This window comes from Melanostigma gelatinosum (assembly GCF_949748355.1).
Source record: "Melanostigma gelatinosum genome assembly, chromosome: 15".
Taxonomy (NCBI): domain Eukaryota; kingdom Metazoa; phylum Chordata; class Actinopteri; order Perciformes; family Zoarcidae; genus Melanostigma; species Melanostigma gelatinosum.
In genome coordinates, this window is record NC_136648.1 from 12,537,801 (window position 1) to 12,563,306 (window position 25,506).

The 25,506-nt window shown below is 43.1% G+C and overlaps 1 protein-coding gene across 1 annotated transcript in view; it reads right to left on the bottom strand.

The window, feature by feature from the left end:
* kcnn1a (potassium intermediate/small conductance calcium-activated channel, subfamily N, member 1a) overlaps positions 1-17,516 on the bottom strand; it is a gene marked incomplete at both ends in the record, with an annotated part of 52,166 nt that extends 34,650 nt beyond the window's left edge. The window contains one exon of the mRNA XM_079285449.1: positions 16,257-17,516. Coding sequence (XP_079141575.1) covers positions 16,257-17,516 — 1,260 coding nt within the window. The remainder of the gene's footprint in view (positions 1-16,256) is intronic.
* Between the last annotated feature and the right edge of the window lie 7,990 nt (positions 17,517-25,506).

The window sequence follows — 25,506 nt, forward strand, 5'->3', positions numbered from 1 at the left end:
GTATTCCGTTACAATCCAATAAAAAGAAAATGAATCCACAAAAAGTCAAAAAACGAAGAAAAATTCGAATTAATCCAATAAGCAAGTTATTTCCCAAAGTCCGGAGTAAAGTAAATCCACGGAGGTCAAGAGTTCTCCCCAAATGACGCCGCTACTGTCACTCCACCCGCAACTGTCTTACTGCCTCAAGTTCATGCTTTATATACTGTGCATACTTACATACTAAGGCAAAGGGACATGCACGTGTTTGAAACACGCGACACCCTCAGACTTTTAGGCAACACACATCATGATAACCTGCACTAACCCCCCTTCTCTTACTCTAAACGACCTCCGTGTGAAGTCATGGACCGTGGGAAACAACCTGCTCACTAGTAACAATCATAGTCATTTTGCTTAAAACATCATTGTAGGTTCTCATCAAGTTACATGGGTAACTGGTTTACAAAACATAAAACCATGACAAATGATATTAAAACAACCCATAGATATGACTAAAAATCTAGACTAGTGTAGTAATACAATTTTGCCAAGCATAGAGTAAATACCAGAGTAATCTTTGAAATAGATGTACTCCTTAAGCGAGGTTTGTCGGCTCTACAATGTTTCCAGGTAGAGCCGCATCCCTAAGCAATAATGATTATTATAAATCAACATAAAATAATTAAAGGTGATTAATAATTGTGTTTGTGTGCGCGTGTATGTGCATGTGGGTGCGCGCGCGTGCGTGTGTGTGTATGTGTGTCAGTATCACATGTACTTAGCATAATACAAGAGCCGTACACGTGGGCATGTGTCATGCAGAGGCCCCGCTGTCAACCAAGGGGCTTTTGTCCCTTGGTTGACAAGGGACAACCAAGGGACAACCAAGGGCGCTAGGAGCGCTTTAAAACTTAAATTCCTCACAGTTGACAACGGGGCTTTTCGGGGCTTTTGACAATGGGGCTTTTGCCCCGTTGTCAACTGTGAGGAATTTAAGTTTTAAAGCGCTCCTAGCGATGGATATTATGTATTACAATATGTTTACTTGTAGAAGGCTTAAACTAAAAGGTAGAGTTACTGAATTTGTTGTGTACTGTGAGAAACCAGAGAATTTATGACACCGCCATAAAGTCAGAGAGAGGGGGATGTGCTGAAGAATTTCTGAGCACAGCCTTCAAGAAGGGGGCTGAATTGGTCAAGGAAGTGGCTGACTGAAGTCCAAAGGGTTCAGCCAATCACTGAGCTGATCGATGGACTAAGGAATGTGTAATATGAGACATTTCAGAGACTTTGGAGGGACAAAGAAACTGTGAATCCCCGGAGATAATCAGACCTCATCTGGACCATGAGGCGGACACACGTAGTATTGTTACTTACATCTTGCAAAAGAGATTTTTAATCTCAATGGGACTACCTGGTTAAATAAAGGTAAAAAAAAAAAAGAAATTATTAGTTTTTTAATTCAAATTTATTGTTCGGTTCGTCATGCGTACCGAACCGTGAGCCTCGTACCCAACGGTTCAATACGAATACGCGTATTCTTACACCCCTAATATTTACATATAATCACATATTTCCCTGTATACACAACATGCAGTTAACAGTGATAGTAGCTTGATAACGGAGATATTTGTTATGCCTCCCTCACTCTCCCCCTCCCCTCCCCCTCATGCTCTCCTCTCAGAGATTAACAGAAAAGTAGGCAAAAACAAACCACAACCTCCATGGAGAAAAAGTACATTGGTACATGCCTGTGGGAATGTGTTATTGTTAGGACTAATAACTGGCTGTGTTCAACAGAGAGACAATGCTATTTTAATTAGGACCCAACAAGGTTACTGCACGTGAACCTGTGTGAGTGTGCGTCTCGTATACTAGGTCCTGGGGAGATTGGGGCTTGAATTGATGGGGGGTTACTTTCCCTGTGGGACACCCACTGCCTCATTAGAAACCATTTTAATTTCCAGCAAATGAATGGGGCCGAGCTGTTAGAAACTTGATTTGTAGATCAAGGCCATAATGGATGGAGTGATCCTGGCAGCCGAGATTAATTAATCATTCATTAATTCACACATCAGTATATATTTTCGAACTGTTGTTTTTGTCATGAGTACAAAAATATTACGTATTACAAAGAAGGGATTTTCTGAGCTTTCAACACCATGAATGAAAACATCAACCAATCACATCCTGCGGAAAGCACATATTCAAAACATACACGATAATGTACAACAAGAGAGAGGCTACGTAGTCCTACACAGGACAGACAACTTTATTACTCCTGTCAACCTTGACAAAAAGTCCAGAGCCACTCCTTCCGTCCGAATCATTGTGTATTTAGGTTTTCCTAATCGTTAAAGAAATCCAGTGATGCATAGTGTACATGGACTGCAAAAAGCTAATTCATGCTTTTAAATGGTGCCAATTTGGCAACATGTGAACAAATATTTGCAAAGACTAATTTAAGTCCACATTAGTAATCTTTACTAAAAAATCATTCGTTCACTTGAATTATTTCTTTTCTTCAGTGTAAGTTTAATGAAATAACTATTTTAAGTTCAACATACATAAGCATATATAAACAAATCACTAATATAACATTATTTATTGCTACTTAAGACCATTAGTTTATTTAAGTAATGTCTTTACTTTTAATGAAATTAATTATACTATTTGATTTTGACATTTAATGTATTGTTTCAAGAAATTGTCCAGAAGGAAAGAAATTAAACAATACATTTGAATGTTCCAATGTGTTTTATTTTTTCAAAACATTACATTGTAACAACAAATTCCAACTTGTCGAGAGAAGAAATGCAGCATTACACAGTAACTGTGCCATGTGAATGACTATTCACATGCAGACATTTCAACTTGACTGGATAAGGACAGGGGAACTGGGTTAAACATATCGAAACAACTGAACACCAATATGCAGTCCTGAGCATACGCTGTAAAACACAAGTGGTGGAACATTCCTACTCCTCATTCAACATAAACTTATAACATAATTCAAAAGAAGTATCTTAGTAGTTAAACATTTCCTGCGAGTCTTTGGTGACAAAGGGGGATTAAAACCATGTGAGGCTTGGTTTGGAGGGGCTAGCAGACCCCACAGTTAAGGTGTCTCTGCATATAAGACCTAAACAGACAGCAAACTCTGCAATGAATAGTATCAAAAACAGGATTTTAAAACATATATCATATAACTATTATGTGAAGATATAGTCGAGTAATATCTACCTGAGCAGAGAATGAAGTTGAAGTTACAAAGATAATTTGTAAATTTGAACACTACCTAAGACCTCTGGGTGACTTCAAATTGTTTTCATTAAATATTAGTTACCGGTACTTACGCAGGAGCAAAGTCTTCGACTCCATTTGGCTGAAGGACTTTTTCCCATGTATCCCTTTCCAGTTCATTCTCTTCCCAACATCACAGTTGAACATGCGGGCAAGGATGTTCCATGTAACATGTTTTGTGTCATGTCCTCCGATGGTTGCCAGGGAGGAAATCTAAAATGAATCAAAAAAGTACTGTTAACACTTTACAGAATGTTTTTTTCTACAATTTCACTCTTAAGATCATGCTTTTAAACATATCTTAAAAAGGAAAGAGAACTTACCAAACAAAGGCTGGCCTCGAGGTAGATCAGTTGCTCTCTCAGGTTTGTCTGAGTTCAGGAGGAAATGTGAACCTCCCACCCTATTGTATGCCCCCTGTTGCCTGGGTCCTAATGGTAGGCTGCCTGTTACCTGCCTGCAGTATTTGAACGGGGGAAAAGGCGCGTTTGATGTGCGGATACCCCGGTGTCCGCTGTTTAACGGTGCACGATCCGGGGGCGACCTGAGTCGACTTATGGACTCACAATATGTACACTTCCATTGCATCTTCACAAGAACCTGTGAAAACAAGACGAAAACTATTGGCTCAACTTTCAGTTCAACAACCCAGTTCCAGTAACATTAACTCCACTGCAAAACGTTACCCAGCCTCTGCTAATAACCAACTAATGACCTCGTGCCTTGAGAAGCTAGCTAAGTTACTGCTATAAATGCAATAAATAACTCCTGTGCAACCGAACCAAGCACCATTTTGAAAAGCTAACGTGACGTTATCGTCAGCTAACGTTAGCTTAAAACACAGCACACATGTTAAAGTTATAAATGACCCACAGAAAATCGTTAGCATGCTAACACTCAGCTAACGTTAGCGTTTAGCTTACTTGTTGAAATAAATGCTGCCAGAATGATATCTAACGTTACAGTCAATATGGTGAGAGTTACACACTCACCATTCCACTTGGTTCAAAGTTGTTGCAGAAGTCCCGCAGCTCCGTCAAAGCCAGGATAGGTGTCGCGCGCTCGGACGCAGGACGAGCAGACTCCTCTGGGCTCGTCACTGCGCTGCACACGGCACTAATGCTGAATCGAGTGAAATTCAAACGGGCCCCCCTTACAGAAACGTAACCTACCAAGTTATCTCTGCTAAACATGATCATTGCACTCAATATTTCAGTTGATTAGTGCAAACTACTAAATAGATTTAGTAATGACACAGTTGTTTTACAAAACACGCAAGTATAAGTAATGACTACTGAAAAGTTTAATTTGAAATAAATTCGGGTTTACAGTGTAGAAAATAGAAAGCATCCACAGCCCTTACTGCAGCAGAATATTCCAGAAACATGTAAATGTCACTTCAGCAAAGATGGTTTACCAGAAAAAGACACAACTAGCCAGCCACTTAAAGCCCAGTAAGTTTGTTTGCACTCACAAGTGGTAAAAATGCTCATAAATGACACAACAGTCGAAGAGTCCAAGCAGCGTATTTCCGTGAGAGAACATCTTAGCTCACTAAGGTGTGTGAGCGTGAGAAGAAATAAGAAAAAAGAAAGGTTGGGACCATTCAATTAAAATGGATTTAAATGTCTTTTGTAATGGACCAGATGTTCCTAATGGAGATCATTACGTGACATTTTTATTCCGATTAGGCTGCTATCCTAATTATTATTGGCTTAATCATAAAACGTTTGTAGTTTTGGTTCCACCATTGTGAAAAGTTGCTGTTGCACTAATCAGCTCTCTAAAGCTAATCAACAGTATTGTCAAAACCGTGGTGACGAAGGTTCTCCTCGCTCAGGGGTCATCTATAAAATAATTACACTACTCAGCTGGCAGCTGGCAGCTCCCTGCTTTTTTATTCTGCAGCTGACGTTACTGCAATTTCACAAGTATGTCGAGAGAACTACGGTGGCCCTCAGGTCTCTTGAAAAAGTGAATGGCCCTCGCAAGAGCCAGTGATAGGTTAGTCCGTTAGGACACTGTAGAAACATGGTGGTGCAACGTGTTGGACTCGGTGAAGAGGACCCGCTCCCTGTGTAGCTATAGGGCTCATTGTGAGCTATAAAGCACAACGATTCTTTGTTTCAGGCACAAATAAAAACAGAGTTATGGCTGGGCATTTTCTAGTGCATGTTCGTTCATGGTCGCTGCTCTGCAGTGCTCTCATATCTCATGGCCTATGTGATTTTAAATAAGTCAACACTGACATTTGGTTTCCCTTAGAACTTGAACACCAGTCTCCTGGTGCCATTACTTTATTTTGCCACCACCGAGTAATTTGATCGAGGTGATTTCACTCATTTCTGTGAGATCAGGCTGGTCAAACCTGTGTAACGGAAGCAACGGAAAGTTTGTTGAGCAAACTTTGAGAGTTTAACAGTGAGACGCAGCCGCAGGATCTCCTGCAGCGTAGTAGTCGCCAGGCAACAGAAAGGATGAGATTTTCTCGTTTCTGCCACTTTGCATTTAATCCAATGAACAAACTATCAAAACATACACGGAGCGGAGTTCTGTGAATCTGCACTCGATTAATCTTCCTCAACGACCAGGTGTGTGTCTCAGTAAACGAAAATGAAAGGACTGAATTTGAATTGTGAGAGCTCAATGTGGACGTAAGAGACTTCAAACACAGCTTCAGAGCAATTTCATTTTGTAATATAACATTCACAAAGTTTATTTGGAATTCAGTGCCAAACTAATATATTCAATTTCAAATTCTGCTATTCAGATGTAGTCTTTGAATGCAATTATTCAAGTTAAAAAAAACAAAGTCAAATTATGTGTTCAAATACATTTTAGTGACACATACTTCATAGTCGTGTATCGATGAGATATTACTAAAAACTGTGTGCGAGTATGATCAGAACCTATTAGAGAGAGAATCGTTTCAGAGAGAAATGGTGATGTCTATGAAAAAGAAACGGTAGTATATGAGTGTATATGAGTGTAACTATACGTGTTCGAGGATAAAACACACACACACACACACACACACACACACACACACACACACACACACACACACACACACACCAAACCACAAAAGCTTGAAATACAGCTTAGTCTATGTGGACCCAGAGGACTAAACCATCTTCATTAGGACCCTGTTCCCCTGGCAGCTATTTGACATCCCAACAGGAAACAGAGGCCATAAATTCCTCACAGAGATTATCACTCTACAATCCCACAATTTTGACCTCTCATCAAACCTCATTCACTCTCATGAGATCCAACAAAAGTATCAACGTATACATGCTACTGCCCGACAGCTTCTATTTTCATTGCGAGGCGATTGTAAGTCATTTGAAAATGAGCCCTCTGTAAATTCAGGCAGTTTCTTTCTTTCCCAGAGGCAAAAACATCAATAGAGGAGAGAGAGGCCAGGAGAACCTATAGCACAGGACAGATCGATAGCGCAACAAACTCAGTAGAGATTGACTGGAGAATTGCCCGGAAACATCCTGCTTGAGCTTTATGACGTGAGGAGGACACGAGCGGGAGAGGACGAGAGAGCGATGGGGAATCAGAGGATTTCTCTTTTCTTTAGTATTTCAGGTTCAAAGTGAATCGTCAACAATATCTCAGAGAATGTGTCAATTTTAAATACACCAATAACATAATGTGCAGTTTTATGCGAGAATATACACCAACATAAAAAAGTTGAATCTCAAACTGTGTTAATCTAAAAACCATTGTATTCTAGTAATTTTCCATTTTTCCATTTCTAAAGGTGAGAAAACAGGAAATAAAACGGATGTCTCATGTTTGACATTCCAGTGGTAAAATGACTGAAACAGTGACAAGAAGAAATGAGAAGATATCAGGTTTCGTGGCTCCTCCACACGAACAGAAAGCGCTGACCACACGTCACCCGGCTCCAGCATGCTCCGACTGGTGCAGCCGTCTTCTAATTGAATATCCTTATCTGGCTGTGAACACTGGTGAACTGAGACAAAGGCCAGTTGGAAAAGCGGCACATTTGTATTCACCCACAGATGCAAATGTAACGTACACACACACACACACACATGTATTTACTGTATTTTCGTGCACCACGTGTAATGTTCTTTTCATGTAGGTGAACCATAACCAGACACCACACTGTGCTGTACTTCAGTCAAGAGCAGCTGTCTTTAATGCTACTCAATTACGTCTCACATGATAAAAGTTCTAGAAAATGTGCTAACTGCCTTCAGCTGCATTTTCTTTATTTTTGGTTATGAAATTGAGTGCAGCAGTTTCTAATGCCCTGTGGGCCCTTTAGTGTAGATTGATTCTATTTTTAAAAAGCCTTCCCCCCCCCCCCCCACCCCCCAGTCTGACAGAAGAAGAAGAAGAGCTGGCTAGGGAGCAGTAACGAAAATAGACTCTCAAAGAAAGAGAAGTGAAGAGATGGAAGGCTGCTTTGTTCGTGAAAGGGTTAAAGAGGAAACTGCAGTGACAAAAGACGAAGAGCGCACACCGCTGGCCCATTAAGGGTTTAACAGTCGGAGGGAGGCAGGAGCGGCTGTGTAGGAACTACAGCTTGCTGGGTGCCGAACACCATAGAAACCGTTAAACATAAAGAAAAAAACAGGAGGGAGGGTGAGGGAGGAAGTGAGGTGCTACATTTCATGTTAGCACCGTGTGAACACTCCTAAACCAAGATAAATCCAAACAGCATTTATATATCGTCATAAAAATCAATGCTTCTCTTTTTTTATGGGCCGCAAACACATGTTCCCACCCATTAACGCATACTGTATGGTACGTTCCCCCTCTTTGGAAACACGACTGCAGATGCATAATTAAGCATGGAGCTCCGATGTTGTGACTCAAACTGAGAAGAAGGACGGCGATTCGGTGGAGGATTCCTGAGGACGAGGCTCTTCCACATGACTAGAAGCTGCAATAGAGGTAATGTGACCTTTACCATCTGCAGACAAGACTGGCATCCACATGATCAATGTTCCCTCTAAGCTGCGCGCTTGAGCAATCGCGCACTGCTCGCACAGTCTCAGCGCACAAGAAAATCTATGCAGCGCATAAAATAAAATTCAACATAAACGTATTAATTAATATCTAATATTAGTCCTAATCTTATCTAATCAATTAAACCAATAATAATAATAATAATTTTGTTTTCTGTACTATTTTGCAACGTAACTCAGTGAGTGACAGGTGTCCAGCCAATGATACGATTCGGTTCACTTACGCTACGCAGCCAATCATAGCATTGACACTATTGCCCTGCCCATTCGCGCCGTGCAGGTTAGCTAGCTAACAACAGTGCGGCGGAGTTACGAGACGCAAATGCTAACCCCTTATCATGGCGAAACGAACGGGCAGCGACACATCCACTCACCAAGCCATTGGAAAAAAGAAATGTGGTTCTTTTAAGATGGAATGGCTGTCGGAGTATGTTCAAATAGAAGAACAAGCGGTGAAACTGGGTGAGATGTTTTCTTTTTCGAGTGAGAAGGGTCTACTCTGCAAAACATGCAGCGAAGCTAAAGTAGCAAATGAGTTTTCCGAGGGAAAAATGTGGACTGAATGGAAGTTGGACTACCTCAAGCGTCACATTCAGCAGAAAAAACAAAAAATTAAATCAAAACAGCATCCAGAAATCGTCTTGAAGTGGCACATTTGGACCAGCTGATGCGCATAAAGTCAAAGCAAGAAGCAGACGAAGCCATCAACCTGGACAAAGTGTACAACCATTGGAGAAGTGAGAAGGACAGACGTGAAAAATAAGGTAACATTTAAGTCAGATTTGTGCATATTCTAGTGACATTTATTAAGATTTTTTACTTATGGATATTAATCATTAAATTATGTTACTACTAGATCATTTATGGGTAGTAGAAATGATAATAAAAAACTGAGTAATTACATATTTTACAGACAGAGTTACAGGAATTTACACTGTATCACAAGCTACAGCACACGTCATTGTGCAAAATGTGAATGTTTTAATGTGAACAAAATGTTATGTCTGAAAGGTGTATATGTATCATTTCTTCCAGAACAGGACCCTCACACAGGCCAAAGCAAGACTCTTCCCATGGCCAAGCAGGACTCTCACATAAAACATACTACACATCTCATGAACAACAAGATTTTTGTCTTTTTCCTTTAAAGTTTGTCAAATCACTTATATTAAAAGTAAACTAGTGAAAATTGCTGCTGTAATTTGATTATTTTAATAAGCCATGTAACTTGCTATGATCCAAGGTTTTGAACAGGTGTGATACTGGTGTGTGGCCACAGCGTGCACATCTGATGTTGCTCACAGTGGTCCTCAGTGTGCTCAGGGAGCTTGTGTGTATGCCCAGACACATGAAAAATTAGAGGGAACATTGCACATGATAATGATATACTGAAGCTCACCTCCCACTCATTCACTCACTCACTCGCTCTCTTTCCCTTACACACAAACACAGGTACCAACGAGCATGTGCACAAACACAGATCACAGGCAGCAGAACACATATGTGTCACAAATGTGCCCAGTGGAACAGATGTTTTACTGCAGTGACAAAGCCGGAGGAGAGCAGCTTCATTCAACTCGTCTCCTGACTCTATTTGCCAAGCCTCCGTGTTGGAGAAGAGCCACTATGGAAAGCACGCGCATATGCAGACAGTCATTTAAATATACTGTATATACCACACATATAGTAAACATACATACACAGAGGCCTCCTGATTAGAGCTTGGGCTAAATATGAATTCCCATTGCAATGTGTTTTGTTTGTATAAAGGTAACAGATTGTAGGCTACTAGCGTTTTTCTATAAACAGCTGAAGGCATAGTGTAGCTCTGACTAGATGCGGATCAGCTTAGGCTTTTCGTTCCTCACTGAATATTTATCAGTGGCCAGAGGAGGCTGTGATTGAGTTTTACAGGGGAACGGTTGTGTATCATGTGCTGCAAATTAAGTAGTACAGCAGCTCAGGGGATCAGTAGTCAAACGCTGACCTGAAGGCACAGAGACCTGATGAGGAGGAGGGGATAATGCACACAGGCACAGCAGGAAACTCATCACAAATAAACACGCATGTATTGATATGCACGACAAGCGCACATACGGACCAAACACCGAATCTGTATGGAGTTTCACAAATGGCAGGAGAAGCTTTTCAAACTTGCATTTTCAAGGGCAGGCTGCAAGCGAAGCGTTCGTCGATTGTGTGAGCAGAGTATGATGAAATCACACATCTCTCACATCTCGTTACTGCACTCTGCACTCCCACCAAACACAGCGTTTAACATTTGAAAACAGCCAGCAGGCAATATTGAAATGACTCAATGAGCTTGCACGTCTGCAATAACATAAAATATATGGAAAGTCGCGTGCGCGCACACACACACACACACCTGCACCTTCACACACACATGCAGCCATCGTTGTACGACCGGGTCTCTACAGCATCGTAATGACAAATATCTGCTTGCAGCTGCATTACTCACACTCTCATTCTCTTTTGTGATCATGCCCTCACGCAGGAACAGCCTCAGATCAATAACCTAATTAGCCATAAAGCATATGCATTGAGGTGATACATTATATGCCTGCCATCCGTTGGCATGCATCTCACAGGAATTACCATATAAATGAACTGCGGTCATTTATAAAGCAAAGAGCCGTGGTGGGGACTTGGCAAAAAAAACGAGTAATTGTGAGTTACAGCACACATTAGAAAAAGGGAAACATCATGAGAGGTCGAACAGTCAGGTTACACATTGCTTTGACTGCTGGCAGAGCGTAAACATCTGCCATGCTGTGACTCTACCCACGGAGTAAGTACGCAGCGAGGCTCACAGCGACTGAGGGAAACCCCCAACACGCTTTCTTTCCACTCTTTGTATTCAACTGGACTGCGAGTAATTCAATACACCTCTCCTTGTGCAGGCTCACTCAAATGAAACGCAAAGCGAATGAACTATATCAAGTGGAGCACTATTTGAACACCACTTACAGTAACATCAGTGTTGGTGTTGGCTATACCCTTCACTGTGTGTGTGTGTGTGTGTGTGTGTGTGTGTGTGTGTGTGTGTGTGTGTGTGTGTGTGTGTGTGTGTGTGTGTGTGTGTGCGTGACATGTGTGCAAGCCCATGCTGTACGTGTGTATTACACGAGTTTAAGGCATGTGTGAAACGGATCCTAAATTCTAAAGATTGATCTTGTTCCACACACGATTCCTTGACCAAACTCAACACCCCTGAGAGAGACCGCTACAACAATACAAGGCTGATCTCTCCATAGCAACACACATGGTAACGCAAATCTATTTCAGAGCAGGAGCGCAGCGTAGCACTTAAACACAGCGGACAAAAAAAAAGAAAAATAGGGAAAACAGCAATCAATTATTAAAAGAGCTTCATGTTCATACTTACTGCCTGTGTGTTGCCAGCTGCAGCCGAAACTGAGAGGCTCCCACAGCCAACAAATACCTCTCTTCATACAAGCGTCAGCGTTATCAGGGGTCGACAGCAGTGCCGCTGAATACAGAGGATGTGAACTAGGATCTGCCCCTTGTCTGACATTTAAATGGTTTAGTGAGGTGTGTTTGCTTTCAAGGTGTTGGCTGCCCTGTTGGACTTGACAGGGCAGTGGAAACATGGAAGCCTAATGAGAGTAAAACAAAGGCAGGGCCTGTAACAACAGGAAGATGACCGATAGAGAAAGTTTAAATCAACATAATGTTTCTCCTGGTCTAGGCCCGCTGGTAAATCATAGCGCTGTGAGCAGATCTGTCGACATCAATTGTTCTCAAACCCAAGCACTCAACGTTACCTCAGTGTTATTGCAAAGCCAACACAAACACACGACTGATGAGATTAACTACTTTTCTAAAGAGCGCCGGCAGCCCAATTACCTCAGCATTTTCCTTAATTTAGACAGGAGGAAGAAAAACACGAGAGCTCTGGATTTTACTTGGAATAAACCAACTTGGATATTGGAAAAACTGAAGAAAACTTGAGAAAAATGAAATACTAAAATATAAGCTTTATCTGGATGAAAGCAGCAAAACGTGTGTGTGTGTGTGTGTGTGTGTGTGTGTGTGTGTGTGTGTGTGTGTGTGTGTGTGTGTGTGTGTGTGTGTGTGTGTGTGTGTGTGTGTGTGAAAATGATCAGTCGATTAATGAAAATGTAAAGTCACCGATTCAGAACAAAGAAAAATGTCAAATGTCCTGCGGATCCAGACAATGAAATGTGAGGATTTGCTTCTTACTTTGCTGCCAACATTTAATAGATAGTTGGTGACGAGGACTTTACACTATTTCCTTTTTATTTAACAATCAATGAATAAAATCAATAAACTTGCCAAAATCATTGATTAATGAAAGAGTTTGACATTTAAATTTTCTCATCCAAGGAAGCAAGGAAGCAAAAAAGCGGACTCCCAAAAATGTCAAACTATTCCTTGATTCCTACAAATAATCAACTGATTAAGCAATAAAGAAAGAGAGTTGTTCACTGCAGCGCTGCCATACTTTGGTCCATCTTGTCACAGAGAAAGCACAAACAATACAAACTAAGGGAAGTGCACTTTCATTCTACTGGTGGATTTCTTGCCTTCTCATATTTAACTTTGCACGCATTTTATTGATCTTCAGAAAAACTAGGGCTGTCCTAGCCAAAGAAATGATTAGTCGAGAAACACTCATGCGATTCTGTCGACTAATCGATCTGTAAAACCGAGTTCCTCCCCAAAGAATCACCACTGTAAATATTGTGTTTACCAGAGATGTGCTCATGAGTTTCTTGTAAAAAGTCATTCAGCATTAAAAATGCATAAAAAGCTACTTATCGACTTATGAAATCTTGATCGACTACGACCAAAACCAGCAATTAGTCAACTAATCGACTACGAGGAGGGAGCCATAAAAAACTAAAAAACCTGATCATTTGTGGCCCTGGATGGCACCAAATCTGACAAACAGTAAAGTTATCAATCACAGGATTCTGCTAAACAGGACGTCCTCGTATCCTCAAAATGCAGCTTTGTTAAAGGCGAGAGCAAATCCAGCGGTGTTTATGTGCTACAGTGTCCATGCAGGAGATCTCACCATAGCAGTAAGTGGCAGGCATTAAAGTACTTACACAGCCTATCACAATAGAAGCAGCAATGCACCTTTCAAAGCACAATGTCATTGAGGCAGGACACAATATCGTACTACCTGCCATCAGTGCAGTGGGCTGGGTATCGAGTTTCAGGGACACTGTAATCGTATACACTTTATTAGGCTTGTTCTGTCACAAGCGTTTTGTTTAAGGGACTTGAAATGGGAGCGGGGGTATGGGCTGTCTCATTGAGGGCGAGTCAATAAGATGTAACCACGATCCCGCAAATATCCGTGGATGGATCAACGTGTCAGCCGTATCAAAATACTTGACACTGTCGGATCGGAGCGAGTGGAAAAGGTTTTATGCACAGTCTGTCCCGGGAGTACTTCTAAGATTTGTTTTCCTTTCAGATTGTACAGTAAATTAATGTCCGGTTTACTGTGGAAATGACTTGCCGGAAAGCTGCAGTAGCAGATAATTATGATGCTAAAGTTCCATTGCCATTTTAATTATCTTTATAAGAGATATTCATATCAGAGGTCACTATTGCATATTGTGTTAATGTTTGGTTTTATACTGACCATTTTCCAGCTTTTGGTGTTTTTTTGGGCCCGTAGCCATCAGAGACGGGCACGATCACTTTGGAAAAGAGAAACAAATCTCTCAGTACAATGACGAGAATGGATTTAAAAGACATAACGATCCTGCAGCTTGTTAAAATCCCAACTGCCTTAAACAGTAATGAGTATTCACTGGGACTATTTTACGACTGACCAAAGACTCTGTGTACTGACATTTTACTCTGTGATTTGTGCAATATGGGCTTTTATAATGGTGTCACAACATCCTTATATTCTTCACAGATATCATTTTAGGGGAAGATGTATGGATATTATGCGTTTTTATTTTATTGGTGATGCACAATATACGACACCATTAACTTGATGCGTCTATGATGCACTGCACACAGCAGATCAGAAGAAAATGAAGCCCTGTTCGATGCTATACTTCTTAAAAGATGCTCTAACACAAAGTGGTCTGATCAATATTATGAAACGAGAGGAAAACATTTCCACTCTTCTTCATTCACCTCATGTCTTGGATTTAGCTTCCCTTTCAGCAAAACAAACTGTGATTTTAACTTGAAACAGGATGGTGACAAATTCAAGAAAAAAACAGAAGAAATTTGGTCATTTGGGTGTTCTGCTGATGCTCCAAAATTCAGCCAAGTTCAGAACAGTCATGTCAAGGTGGTTCGATGTGCCACCTTTTACTACCGGCTCCAGCTCAGCCCCTGAAAACAGCTGCCGCATTTTAAAAAAGGAGTCCGGTGTTCGTATTTAGATGCTGCACCCTCATCAGTGCCTCCCGTTATTTCCCCTTTTCTATCCTGCGATGTAAAGACTTCACATCTAGCACCTGGAGGAAATGCTCGAGGAGGAAAAAACCAAACAACTGTGCTACTCATTTGAAAATCAGGATGATTACTTTCACAACCAAGTGTCAAATTCCTTGTATGTGCAACATACCTTAGCAATAAACGGTTCCGATTCAAATGTTCATACGTTCATTGGTATAGAATTAGCCATGTTTGGCCAACCAGATGTCTCAGGGCAGATGAGTGGTGGCACTTTAAAACCAATTCCTCTCCTGCTATAGCTAGAATCAACAGCAATGCACTTTAACATGTTTGATTTAGCTTTTTGTGGTACATCTGCAGGATCCGAAACGATTAATTCTTCAACTCTGAGCGGAGAGAACATTAAACTCGCTCATTTATCAACATGTACAGGATAATGATTTGTCATGCTTATGAGTTTTCCGTAATGATCCGTCAGTGGTTAGCAGCAATTAATCAGCCAGTTAATAATTAATAATGTGTAAATCATTTGAAGCAAACTGCTTTAAACTTCTTCTTATTTGTGTCTTCTTTCGCTCTTTTTTCTTTTTAAACACATGCATGCTGACACACACCTTCCCACTTGTTACCACACTTTCACTTAACCTATGGTCTAAATATCTGTAGGGCCATGTTAGCTTATTTTACCTGATATTACCCCCCCCCCCCCCCTCCATATTGTCATCCTTGCTATCACTTAGAATGTTTTATCTTATTATCTTGTCATCTTGATTTGCTTGCTGTCAGTTGTTTGGCCAGATGTAATAACTCCTAAGAGGTTGACGTCTTTACTATTTTTACGATACATATTCTACACATTTTACAACATTTGACTGTTGAAAGCAGCTCTCCAAGCATACATTCAGCACATACTACTGTATAAAATAAAGTGAGTGTGAGCACCCTGCCAGGAGCTGCTCACACCGGCAGGTACAGGCCTAACCGTTATGTCAGAGCAGTGTCTGGAAGCCAAGATACTGAAACCCGCCCGCTCAGAAACCCCTCGGTTCAGTGGAAACAACACACGCTTTGTTTAATTCAGCTGCCGGGGAGCGTCATTAGAACAATTCCAGTGGGCTCCCCAAAACAACACTGCAACATGGAACAGGTGTGTGTGCGCGCGATCGCGTTTGTGCGTGCATGCGCCTTGTGTGACCAAATTAAACAAACGCCAGGTTAGATAAGATATATCACGCATTGGGTTACATGTGCGGTAGTTACATAGGCGCTTTTGGAGAAGCTGCCCAAAACTGAATGACGATTAAAATACCCCCCCTCCCTTACATACATACACACACACACACACACACACACACATACCACGCGCGTGCACACCGTACACATATAGAATGTGAGAATAAAAATAATTTGACAGGCGTGGTCATAGAGTGAAAAACGTTAAGGCCAGTTTGGTTGTTTTTTTTGTCATTAGAGCCTAATTAGCTCCGATATCGCAAGAGAAAATGTGAATAAATCTACCTCATGGAGGTCGATGCTTATCCTCTCCTCTCCTTTATGCGGGCTCTCTGGCCACAGGTGATAGCTCGAGCCGTAGTTGGGGCTGTCTTTGCTGCTGTTGCTGCCAGTCGCAGACGAGTTCCCCGCGTATGCCTGTTGTGTTACCGGGGGTGTTACGCGGGAGTCGCGGCTGTGTGGCTGCGCCTGGTCGCCTTGCGCGGTGATCCTCCCAGACTTATTGCGGTCTTGTTCACAGTGCTGCGGACGCTGGGGACAGAGCCCCAGTGCGTCTTGCCGCTGCTGCTGCTGCTCTTGCTGTTGCAGCAGTGGAGCCTGGTGAGTCCTACATAGCTCTCCTGAGCCGCTGGCGCAGTAGTTGATAGGCAAGCTGCTCCCCACCAGTAGCTGTTGCTGCGCTCGTAATTGTGGGATCTGTTGCTGCTGCTGCTGCTGCTGCTGCAGGTCCTGAGTCTGAGACTCGAATGCTCTCCTGTTAGCCTCGGTTGACTCACATACATTTAAAGAGCCCCCTTTCTGCGAGTTTGCGCGGGTTCCTTCAGGGGAGGGGTCCCTCTGTTGGAGTTTTAAATGACTGTGCTGTTGATGCTGTTGCTGCTGTTGCTGCAACAGCTGCCTGTGGTCTCGGTGCCCTCCTGCTCCTCCTCCTCCCCTGCAGCGTTCCACGATGCTTGCCTGTTGGTAATTATTGGCACTCCTTTGGAGACGATCCTCCCTTTTAGATTCGCGGGAAAACAGCAGAGAGGAGGAGGACGACGTCGGTGGCGGCGGTATAGGCGGAGGAAAAGGTGGGGAGGGCTGCGGTGGGAGAGGATCGGCAGGATGGTGATGGTTTTGAGAAAGGCTCGCCTCCTGCTCGGAAAAACTGCAGTGGCAGCTCGGAAAAACAGGCTGATTCTCCGACTGCGGAGGTTGCTGCTGCTGAGAGCCGGCCGGGGCCCAGGGATCCTGCTGCAGGTGCACCGGCTGCCCGGTGCTGGGTTCACCGGCTCGGTGGGAAGGTCGCTGGGCGGTGTCGTGGCTCGCCAGAGGTAGAGGGTCGCCGCTGTGAACAGGTCGCCGAGAGGGCTGGCTCAGACACGGGAGCTCCTGGAGGCTCTGGCGTTGAGCGGCGGTGGTCGAAGTGCGGTCTCGGTGGTGAGAAGAGGGCGGGGGCGGCAGGCTGAAAACAGGAGCGTCTGGGTCTCGGCTCTGCTTGCTGCTTGCTTGCTTTTCGTCGGGGATGTGGTGCTGATGGACAGCTCCCGCGTACCGATGCCGCATCCCCTTCGTCGCCTCGTCTCGCTGTGGTTGCTCCTTTGCCGTGCAGAGCTCCGACACCCGCTCATTGCGATCAGTCCCAGCAGAATAGAACCGACTTGTATCATTGGTAGGTTTGACCAAGACCTGCCTTAAAACGTCACTGTAAAGCCAAAACACCGCCTTCGACGGAATATCTGTCCATCGCCTGCTATGCGTACAGGTTGCAGCGGATCGATCGCTCCTTTCGGCTGTTAAGATATTACAAGTATGGGATTATTGAGACGTAGACATGTGCTTAAATCCTGCTCACATGGTCGATCGCCTTAATCCACTGTGGATCCAATAGATCGACTTTGTCAATGTTGCCATAACCACCCATCATAAGAAATCACCTTTACTGCTACGTCACCCAAACAGATCTACAGGCCTTTCAAACATCATGCTTTGTCAAGATATATCCTGAACGTCACTTTATTGCATGATTAACTCGAAGTGATTGTCCTTCTATCCGACTTCGATGCCCAAAAAGTGTCACTATTTTAAAAAAATCACGAGAGGGACAATAAACACACACTTGATGTCTATATTTCCAAAACACATTTCCACTTGTTGGCCCACAGGAACGCATCAAACAAACAGGGCTGTAACGATTACCTCATGCTATATAGCCCGAGCCTTGCAGTCTGGTATTTAATAATTTAGCAGAATATGCCTGCATGGGTTTGTATTACCACGCAGAAATATTAAGAATGGGTGCTGCATGCAGAGCCTGCAGTCGGCTCGCAGCCTGGTGCGTGCATGTGAGCCGCTGCTCGCTGCTGTTGCATGCTCCCGGTATAACATGGTAAAGGCTTCACTGTCACAGCGGAAAGGAAACCGGCTATAGATAGAGACAGAGAGAAAGGCTGGGCACAGACGGCACTGTCCGTGGGGCTGAAGGAGTTCGGACGCACACCACTAAAATAGATTTCGTCGTGGTGTCAAGTAGGATGGACAAGTCCATCACATGTCGGTCAGACATTTCTTGCAGCTGTGAGGATTAGCAATTTGATAATATAGAACTTGGATTAAAGGATAAATTATGTGTTTCTTCAGGTCTGTCGAATGAAACAATACTAAAATGCCCGTATATACATTGAAGAAGTTATTGGTGGTTGCGAACATTCCTCCTATCAATACTGGCCATGTGAACTCTGCATCAATACTCCTTCTGTTTGACACTGGTACCTTGCTGAGGATAGAGTTAGGATAGTTACTAAAAAAGACTAAAAGCCCTTGATTTAGTAAACTCATAGACTGCTGAAGCTGCTCAAATTCTGTGGCTTCAGCTGAACTTTTAATCAGACCTCTCAGGTCATCACGTGGTGCTTTTCTCAGTAAGTGAACATTATGCCCATAGCACACTTTAAAAATGCTTTCAGATACTTTGGTCTTTCTCTGTGGAACAAACTGGTCGATGCACACCTTTTCTCAGGTGCGTGATTGGTCACTGCATGTTTGTGTCTGTGGAATGGACGGTGGGTTTTGTCCCCCCATCTCTTACAGTGTAGTTGTGTCTTCACAGCCAGTATGGAGAACAGAAATTATTACAACCTATAACGCTTACAATGTACACATAGTCATTTGAGTGTTGTATTAAGATAGACTTTGACATCGTGCTTCTTTCATGCTCCATACAAATACGTCAGTATTTGAAAATATGAGCATCGACAAAAGAAATAGACATTTTTAGTGCAGGAGAGAGAAGTTGATGGTGAGCCAATGAGACAGGAGGGGATAGGGCCGGCAAGGGAGCCAACTTTTATATCATACATTACCCATTCTTAATAAGTAATAATCCTTTCCTTAAAGCTGGTTCAGCCGTTTGGAGTTTTGACGGATCTAAAGACTGCAGCAGTGGCACACTTTGCCTAACCACTGGAAGAAAGCTGAGGTACACACTGTTTTATAGCCACGTGAAGTACTGCAGGAATTTGGAGTGGATCTCTGGCCAGGGCCGCATTAGAAACCTGATCATTTTCATTAAGTAATTGATCACTGTGACCTGTGCGAGTTCCTTGGCAAGATGGAGTTTCATTTGCTAGTTTGGGAAGCAATGTTACTGCTTCCACATTAATAATTAAATCAAACTTTACAACTCCTGAACACACACAAACACTCACTCACCAACCGGCTATGAACGCCAAAGCCAACATTTTCTCTCCGTCTTGTTTTTCTCCAGTTTTCTCCCTCTCTCTCTCTTACACACACACACACACACACACACACACACAACCATATCGACGTCACAATATTTCACTCAAACGGCCTCTTACTAGCAAAAGCTGCCATCAGAATTTAGTGCCCCTTGGATTTGTCCCAGCTGTCAAACGTGGCCAGTCCAGCCATGTTAAAGCATATTGTGCGTCTCTGTCCTGATGGCTCCTGGACGGAGAAGCAGCGGAATGATATAGTGACACTAAAACGGTAGCGGAGGAAACATGGAGGAGGCCAACGGCTGCAGCACGTAACATAGGAAGTAGATAAGAAGCCTGTAATTACAGAGAAAAAGAAAACCAACCAGGGCGACGCAGAGAGATGTAAGTATGCGTGCGTGCCTGAGAGAAGCGAGAGAGAGAGAGAGAGAGAAACCGATAGTGTGCACAGTGTGTGAGAAAGAGAACCCGGACCGAGTGGGAGAGATATCTAAAAAGAGCAGGTGCGCCAACACAGAATAGATCAAAAAGGGTTCAATTGAAAAGAGGAGGAAGATAGAAAATGTGTTGTACTGTGAAGTGAACCAAAATGAATTACACACAGGTACAGAGATTAGCCTATTCTCTCAGCACAGAATCATCTACGCTGGAAGATAAGTCACATGTGTTTCTATAATTACTATTCTTAAAGATACTTAGCCTCTGAGTCGTATTTCATTGTTCGTGGCATCTCGACTGTATAGTGTGTAATGCACCTGGTTTTGATGACCGTTCGTCGGAGCAGTTTTACATTTGTTTTGACAGAACACGCGGCTGCTTTGGGGTTCAAACTAGAGTCCATCCGTTTATTAGACCGTCTCTAATTGCCAGACCACCAGATGATATTAGGACTTAAATTTGTGCTCCTCGAACGATAATCTGCAGTCCATGTTTGTTGTAGTTCTGTGTAGTTCCTGCTCAAGGGTTTTGCAAATGGATGATCTAAAGATAGAAGGTGTCATATGTTGCGCAGACTCTCCGACACAAATCTGTGATCTTGGGCTCTGTAAACGTAAATGACTTGGGTATCGTCGCTGTGCCTTGAGAACCATTTATCGCCAAACCATCAACTTTTAATGAGCTAAGAAAAACATACGATACTGTACATTTGCCTATTTACATCTTAAAATAGCGTCATGTATCAATAAATCATGGCCTCCAGTGCAATTTAGAGAAAAGGAGCTCGACTTATTTTACCTCGTACATTACAGATATACCGGTAGTTAATATTTTCTGCTGAATCCCTGCAGTGAAAACTACAGACATATGTATGATAGACAGATGAGAAAGAATGAAATGGAAGGTGAAGAGAGGCCTTCGCTAGAAAAACCACCGCAGAGGTTTTCAAAAGCACTTCCTATTGGCCCAGAGTGTGTCATCTATGATTGCAGAGTGTGAGGCAGCCATCTTGAATTAGCCTGTCGATTCCCTGCATGTCATGGCTATGGCTGTCGTCTCACTCCACTATGAGTAACCGGAGTGATGCCTCAAGGATAGAGAGTTTGGTGGTGCGGGAGACGACGGCGAGCCTTGAGCCAGTGTCAAGACCTGTGAGTAACGTGGCACACACTCAGCCGGACAGATCGGCAGGCCTGCGTAAACGCTGGTATGCTCCGCACATGATAAACAACCTGCGATCCCAGAGATAAGAGACGAGTCGTGACTCAACGTGGGCTGCGGCGTCATCGAACACTCGGTGCAGCCAGTGTGAGACAGAAGGCATGCTTGAGACAGAGCGTCTTAAGAGATACACGCCGCCAGCAGCGGCAGGGCCCTGTGCCCGATGGTGGAATTAATCTCCGACAGCTAAGACCATTAGTTAGATCTTCTCAGATGAATAAGCAGCTTTGCTTTCATTCAGCGAGGAGGCAGGTATAGCGAGAGTCATTGTTAAATATCAGCTGACATGTTAGCATCCCAAATGAGTGGAGAGGCCTGCGCAAGGCGGACAACTGTGATGAAGTGTTTTCTATTACCGCCACAAGCAAAGCCAAGGTGCAGGGAATGATAAAGTGGCCCGTGCAGGCGGCGCCTGTAATGCACGGGCATGCCAGGTAACATCCGAGATGAGATGAGATCCCATTGAAGGAATATAGGGATACTCAAGAAGCATCCTGGGTAATCCTGACACACAGCCATAAGCTTAAAGCAGCAGAGGGGTGAGTGTTCTCGTCCATCTCAGAGGATGAACAAGAGGACAATTAGTCACCTCACACAACGAGCCCCAGCACACACAGATACCGCCAACCTTGTTATGCTCGTTTCCTCTTTGGCACGCTAAAGAAAAGGCGATCACAGCACAGCTCTATTCATTTACTGCAGTATTACATTTGCTCTGTTTTTTTTTTGTTTTTTTTTGGAGATTAGAAATGACATTACGAGGAAGATCTATTATCGTCAGCGGCAATTATTTCCACAAGGAGGACAAAAAATATTTAGCAAGAAGACAACTGTAGTACAGACAAATTCAAAATCTTCATATCCAATTAGATTTTCATTTGATGGCTCCACCTTTTATCTAACTCGTTTATCTCTGGGTGAGACATTATCTCATACGTCATACTCTTTCCTCCCTCTGATCACGGACTGGCCGTGTTAATGCAGCAATGACTGAGAGGTCTCTGCTGGTTGCACATGACGTCTTCTTCGCTAGCGCAAGAAACACCTGCCTTGTTTTCTCCGGACATGGCCTTTGCAAAAGCATTGGACCATCAACTTCTGTTCACAGAGCACAATGATGTCACTGCATTAAATGGAGCGGTAGATGATGGGGGGGGGGAGTGAAGAGGACAAAAGAGAAGGACATACAAACATGGCAAGATCCACTGATAATGCACTCTGGTGTGTGTGTGTGTGTGTGTGTGTGTGTGTGTGGCTATGGCGTTATGCTTACCTGCGTGTTCAAAACATGTGCCTCAGGGTGTGCGTTTGAGCGTCAACGTGCACATGTGGACACATGCTCATACCTGTGTGGGCGGATGGGACCAGCGTTTAACAAGAGAGGCTCAGAGAGGTTTGCCCAGTTGTAAAATATGGTGATGAGAGATAAAGAGAGGAGAAAGCTCATCACCAATGCAAAGGTTCAAAGACTCGGTCCCCGTCTCATCATCAGAGCCGCAACAAACACAAAGGAGGTGACCAACTGACCCCCATATTTACCACCAGCAGGCAGAGGTGGACTGTACACTCTTCTGTCAAAAGCATTCAGAAACAGTTTCAAGAAGACCACACTCTGGAATGTGATCACCTCACACCATCTGCACACGGACAGAAAAGTTGAAATACACACAGGTAACCTTTCAGCGTGATTTAATGACGGGAATATCCCTTTACATTCCACACCAGTAACACCGAAATGATTAATTTCTGTGTCCTCAAGGACAGGTATGTCAGATAAGAAAATTCATCCCTACAAAAAGAAAGTCGTGCACTAGTGCCGTAAGGTGTGACAATGCAAATGAGTCGGGCTGTAAAAGGTTATTAGCTGCAGATATTAGAGCCTGGAATTGCATGCAATATTTTCACACACACACCACTCTTTTTATTTTTAACCAATACTGATAGAAAAGAGAACGAAGAGAAAGGAAAGGGACGGCATACCTTTTATCTGATGGAGGTTGCACACGCAGGCTCTCTCGGAGCAGAAGGCACATCAACGGTGATTATAAATGACAGCAAGAAAATCAATAGTCTCCTACTGAGAATAGGGGCTCTCCCAGTCATTGCGGTCTCCTGTCGCTTGCAGCATGGACTAACGGGGGAATACACGCTCTGAATTCTTGCAAGCACATGCTCATCTTATTGTTACAGCTATTGGCTGCTCCCTCTTCTTTCCTTGTGCATGTTCTCCCCATGTCCTCCAACTGTTTGTGCTCTGGTAGAAAACCGGGCTATGTGAAGTCTATTTTATTTTGTATGATTTGAGTCTGCAGTGAAATCTCATTCCCACCTCTATCTTGAAATGAATCATTGGAGGGGCATTTAATATGATTTACAGTAGAATCGATACAATTTTTTTATCAATTCAGGACCATAACATAAAATCTGAGACGGTGTGGGTCTCCTAAAAGAAGCTGATGGGAGCTGTGATAAATCAAGAAAAGCACCGGAGGGGTTTTATGACCTTGTGTGTGCGCTGACGTCCCTCTTCCTCCTCCCTCTGAATTGATGCGGGGATTCCTGATGCTATTTTTAGCCTCTTGGTCGTGGAGATCCGTGCGTGGGTGGAGGAGAGAAAGAGAAGCAGGAGGAGGAAGAAAAGGAGGGAGAGATGGAAGAGGAGAAGAGAAAGGAGGAGGAGAAAGGGGGGGGATTTGCATGGGGGGGGGGGTTCCCATGCGGACTGCAGCAGCATCAACACAAAGCTCCCCGTTGCGAGGGCTTTGAATCGTGACCAGACAGCCAGGAAAAACAGAAAAGGGAGCGCCGTGTCATTTTCTCCAAACAGGACGGTACCGCTTTCATTGATTTGGCATGATTTGTTTTTACACCAGACTTACACAGCTCTTTGTAAAAGATAGTGGGGGGAAAAAAACATTTAGAATTATAGAGTGTAATTATATTGTGGGAAATGAGAGGGATATGAAGATGCTGATCAGGCAGAGAGTTCAGTAATACAACTGTAATGGCATTTAGTTTTAATACACAGTATTTCCACAGCTATTGTTACTAATGCCGGCCTGTGTGTCAAAGCTCTTTGTCATTTAAATGCATGATTTTATGTCCACAACCCTTTACTAGGAGAAATATATGCATTTGTTCGAAAACTGAATTTAAATGGGCTATAGAAATGCACACCTGATGGGGTATACCCCGTGTGTCTAAGAATACACAGTGCTTGTGCTTATTACCATTGTAAAAATTCAAGATTTATTAAAGCTTTTAGGTCTATTTTCCCATCTTGTAATAGCTGAACAATGCCGACCATAAACAGTCTGAACACTTACATTTCTCTTCAACAAGAACCCAATTCAAATGAAGTCATACAATTAGGCGCACACACTGAAATCAGGAGGAAAGTAAAGGGACGCTTGGCATATGTGGAGGGGTTTTATTATTTATCACCAGCTGACTATTTTTAGCTCAGGCTGCCGTGTTGGCATCAAGGGTTTCCGGGCACATTGGTGGCAGGTTTCCCCGTCACCCGCAGGTCACACGGCGGGGGGAGACCCAGGCATACCATACCGCAGAAAGGAGGGGGGGGGGGGATGCAGGCATCAGCGAGCACTCCAGCTGGTTGAATTATTCACTCACGCACTTAATCTGAGGCGTATAATCAGTGAGAGAAACACGAGCAGCCAAACTGCTGCAGAGGGGGCGTATATACTGAAGAAACTGAAATGACCAAAACCTTAAAACTAGCCGCAGGCCATCAAACAAAAAGCACACCTGTGACTCCATAACAGTTAATTAGAACAGGACATTAGTGCTCCAAACTAACACACAGCCACTTATGTAATATGCTTTTTAAATGTTGTGTACTACAACCTCATCTTTTAGACATTGTTTGACTCATAACTTGAACATCTAGAGGCAAGTTTTACTTTCCTTGCTTGTTGTCTGGCATTTTGACTGGACTTTAAGTTAGCTTGCTGTGTTTCCACAAAAATAATTAGCCCCAACTTCTGTGAATGAGAAACATGCAGTCACAAGGATTTAGGTTCAGTTCTCAGCATAGAGGCTTTAGGCCAACAATGGTGTGAAAAACATAGCTGAAAGGATCTTGAAAAGTACACTCAATGATGCCGTTTCCACCTCCTAAATAGAATAAAAAGAGG